This window comes from Nicotiana tabacum, chromosome 2 (assembly GCF_000715075.1).
Source record: "Nicotiana tabacum cultivar K326 chromosome 2, ASM71507v2, whole genome shotgun sequence".
In the NCBI taxonomy this organism is placed as follows: Eukaryota; Viridiplantae; Streptophyta; class Magnoliopsida; order Solanales; family Solanaceae; genus Nicotiana; species Nicotiana tabacum.
In genome coordinates this window covers 15895338-15899506 of record NC_134081.1, presented here as the reverse complement: position 1 = coordinate 15899506, position 4169 = coordinate 15895338, and the positions used below count along the sequence as shown (strand labels likewise).

The following is a 4169-nucleotide window of genomic DNA, read 5'->3' as shown; positions in this document are numbered from 1 at the left end:
CAACTACAATAATTTACTAGACATATTCTCTCGAACTACGCTAGTTGGCTTTATCTAACCGCTCATTATGACCACGTCAAGGCTTTGTTATTTCTAAACCTACCTTTAAACCTGCTGTATTGATTTCTCACATACGTTAGGAGTCTCGTTGTTCAACAACCACCTAAATATGTATCCTTTCTCAAGCAACACATAATAAATAGGCACGGTCAATCGATGGCCATTCAATCAACTGAAATAAGCACGTAGTTGGACAAATAGACAAATTAAAAGGTTAAATTATATAAAAACATAACAAGAATTCATCCTCCAAGAGGTTCCATCAAAATCCTAGATAACAAATTAGATATTCATAATAGTATGCATAACTACAATACTAGAATTCATAAGCAATAATGAAAATAGGAAGAAGGAAGTGAAAAACTCGTAGAAGAATTCTCCGCCTTGTTCCTAGTGTGTTCTTATCTCCTTAGGTCTAAAGTGTGTCAAAAGTATATCAAAAGTCCTCAAAATACCATTTTTCCATGTATATATACCAAGTAGGGTCAGGCTCAAATAATTATACCTTCTCCTACGCGAAAAAGGACACTTTTCCAGGTCAGGACGTCCGCGGCCGCGGATTCAACCGCGGATTTTGGCCGCGGATTTTGGCCAGTTTCTGCCTCACATCAGCGGCCAGTGCACGGCCGCGCACTCGTCGCGCATTTTTCACCCTGTTCTGTTTGGAATTTGGAAAAACGTAAAATATGAAAGTTGTAGCCCTTTGAATTAGCTTTCCAAACATATATTGTGGAGCTCAAATGGAGTTCTGAGCGAAAAGTTATATGCATTTTACTAGACAGTGCGCAATATGCCTACTCAATTCCTCGTTCGTTCTTAACTATTAAATTTGATCCCCGAACACGATCCCGCCTTAATTCCTTGTGTTTTTACTCAGACTTCAAAGCTCCAAATCACTTGAATTCATTCTGTAACATCTACATAGCTCGGAATCACTCCTACAAGGTATAAAACATATAATTAGTGCAAAACACTAGCGATTAAAGCTCAAACTCAATTAAAGTGCAGTAAATTAGAATGTAATAAGCGACTAAAATACGTAATTATAACCTATCATCTTAGCCCCAACAAACCATGCTCTTCACTAGCAGCCTCTTGAGTTTGCACCTCAGGTTCAGATTCAACCATTGCTTCTTCAACTCAACCATTGGTTCAGTTTGCACCTCTTGAGTTGGTTCAGGTAGATACTTTGACTAAAAGATAGAAAATAATTTAGACTTATTTATGATGGCACAAATAACATAATCTCGACGCTCAAAATTAATTACGTAACTTTTAATAATAGTTTCACAAAATACATTCCTTCACGAGTCACTTCCCATCTTTCTGATAATCAGGATAGCACTTGCTACTCTTCTTTCGTCCAATAATCAATGACTTCCTCTTATCACAACTCATAATTATATCTTTTCCCTTGCTGAAATTCAGCAAATTAACTGAAATCCCTGTCGGTGTAAGAACCTGAACTTGTAAGAACTCAGGAAACTTTCTTCTAACGGTAATGTTTGGAAACTTAGTAGTTCAATAATAAACCAATGTACTCTATTTATTCATTTATATGGGTAATGTTTTCTTTAAAAAACACAAAATAGGTTAAATGTTGTTAGTTTCTTCTACTCCAGAAATTATTGCCAGGAGTTTCATAATTAAAAAAAGAAGACGATGCATTCCCTTTTTTTAAAAAGGATCTAGGGTCCTAGTAGGGAAAAAACCATAGATACATATTTTAAAGGATTTTCCGTAAAGGAAAAAAAGGATGCATATATTTATTAGTATTTGAATTTCAAAAATATTCGAGGACCTCGTGATAATAATAGGAATTATTTGACATCCATGGATAAAATCACTACACTCTTAACCAAGATTCCAAATAAAGCAATGGCATGAAACACATACGACTAGCTTGTGTAAGCATTTCTGTTATAATAATTTGACATCTTGCTTTATACAATGCCAGAAACATTTGCTAATTTGATTCAAATTAAAAGCTCATAAGACAAGCAAAGCTTTTCTCATATGTAACTTACACAATGTAACCACCATTAATGATTTTGACAACTAGAACCAATTTCATTAGTTTTACATCATAACAGAAATCAAACATTCCTAGTTTTCAACAGACTTTGCCTACATGCAAACCATAGATACCAAAACTACATACAAGTACAGATTATTTCACGACCACCATTAAAGCTCCTAATTGCACAGCTACAATACAATGTCCTTACAACATGGGTTCAAGTAACATAGTGCCATCACACGAGCCTTGAGTCATCACAAATTAGGCCTTCTTGGGTGACTTAGTAGCCTTCGATGGCGATTTAGCAGGTTCTTTTCCGACTTTGTCAGATTTCTTAGGCAGAAGAACCGGATTGATGTTAGGAAGCACGCCTCCATGGGCAATGGTTACACCAGCTAGAAGTTTTCCAAGCTCTTCGTCGTTCCTTACAGCTAACAAAACATGCCTCGGTATTATCCTGGTCTTCTTGTTGTCTCTCGCTGCATTTCCAGCCAATTCTAAAACCTAAACACCATTCAAACCATAAAATAAAAACAAACAAGAAACCTACCATAATCAACACCAAATCCAACTAATCGCATACTCAAAAATTGGGAAGGAAAAAGAAAACATTATGATAAACAAGAATGACTAATAGAACTACCACTTTCACAATCTTGTATCCCATATCTTTCCCATCTCTTCTCCACACCACAATCATTTACACATTTACACCTCCAAAAGAGTAGTCATTACACATGCTCGTCTCAAAATGACCCCAAATCTCTAACCAAAACAAAGCACTAAACCTAACCCAAATGTAACAAGAAATCAAATTACATAGTTCAAAAACTCAATGGATAATAGACCCAAAACCCTCTACCCTTCTCCACTTACATAACAAGCTTTCGCTTGCGAGGCAATTCGAAACAACAAGATGCGCTTTTACTACTTATTGTGAAGAAGAAAAATGCAAATTCTTTATTGATTTCAACATTCTCAAACATGATCCATCTTTTCTTAATGACAAAGAATTCAATCTAGGGCCAACCCTTAGGACCAAGCACAGCCTTCCGAATAATGAGCTCGTCCCTCTACTCTTCCCCATTTAAATACAACACTTAATTGACATTGCGTCAAGCTCAAATCTATGACCTAAGTCACAAGTCCCTCAACCTTTGACACTTGAATTAAGCCCTGGGGCACACAAACCTAACCAATCTAACAAGGAATCAAAATCACAAAACCGAAAAAATAATCAAGAAAAGGCCCATCAAATAGAAAAGCAAGCAGCTCTAAATCAAACAAAATAAACAAGACCCATTTGCAATTTAACAGTAAATACAAAACCCCAGATGGTAAAAATTCAAGCTTTTTTTCAGATTTACCTCGGCAGCAAGGTACTCAAGAACAGCAGAAAGATAAACAGGAGCACCACTTCCAACACGCTGAGCATATCGACCCTTTTTCAGGTAACGCCCAATTCTACCCACTGGAAACTGCAAACCTGCCTTAACGGAACGGGAAACGGCCTTCTTCTTTGGACCACCCCCCTTTCTTCCTCCAGCACCCTTCTTCTCCATTTCTAACTCTAAAGCTGTGAAGAAAATCAACCCCAAGAGATATGTTTGAGAAATAAATTGGGAGAAGTGCTGTGTTTGTGATGGTATTGAGTGTTACTGTGAGCTGACGTTTTAAATGGAAGAAATGGTTATTGAATGCAGGGGAGAGTTATTTTGAGTCGTTGGTTTTGGGGTTAATCTACGGCTGTGAGATGAGAGGATTTGACGATTCATGTGCTTCTCAATTGACCAATGAGATAAAAGCACGATGAGCTGCTAAGTGAGGTTGACAGACTGGATAAGCCTAAAGCATTTGGACAAGAAAAAAAATTCTGAAATAAGATAGGAGTAGTTTTTTGTCAAAATAAAATAATAATTTTAATTTTATAAAAGTTTGGCCAAACAAACTATAAAATATTTAAAAAATTATCTAAGAACTGAAAAATTGGGATTAAAAACGACCTTGACAGTTACTCCCTCATGCGCTTTTTTTCGTGGTCGTAATATTTGATTTTTGTCAAATAACGAATTAACTTTTTTTTTTCAAA

General features: G+C 36.2%; 1 protein-coding gene across 1 annotated transcript; it reads right to left on the bottom strand.

Moving 5' to 3' along the window:
* Nucleotides 1-2109: 2109 nt before the first annotated feature.
* On the bottom strand, nt 2110-3743 carry LOC107783833 (histone H2A). Its single transcript, XM_016604857.2, has 2 exons — nt 3448-3743; nt 2110-2584 (listed from the first exon to the last, which is right to left on the bottom strand). The coding sequence occupies exons 1-2, from the start codon at nt 3640-3642 to the stop codon at nt 2342-2344; spliced, it is 438 nt and encodes a 145-aa protein (XP_016460343.1). The 5' UTR covers nt 3643-3743; the 3' UTR covers nt 2110-2341.
* Nucleotides 3744-4169: the final 426 nt, after the last annotated feature.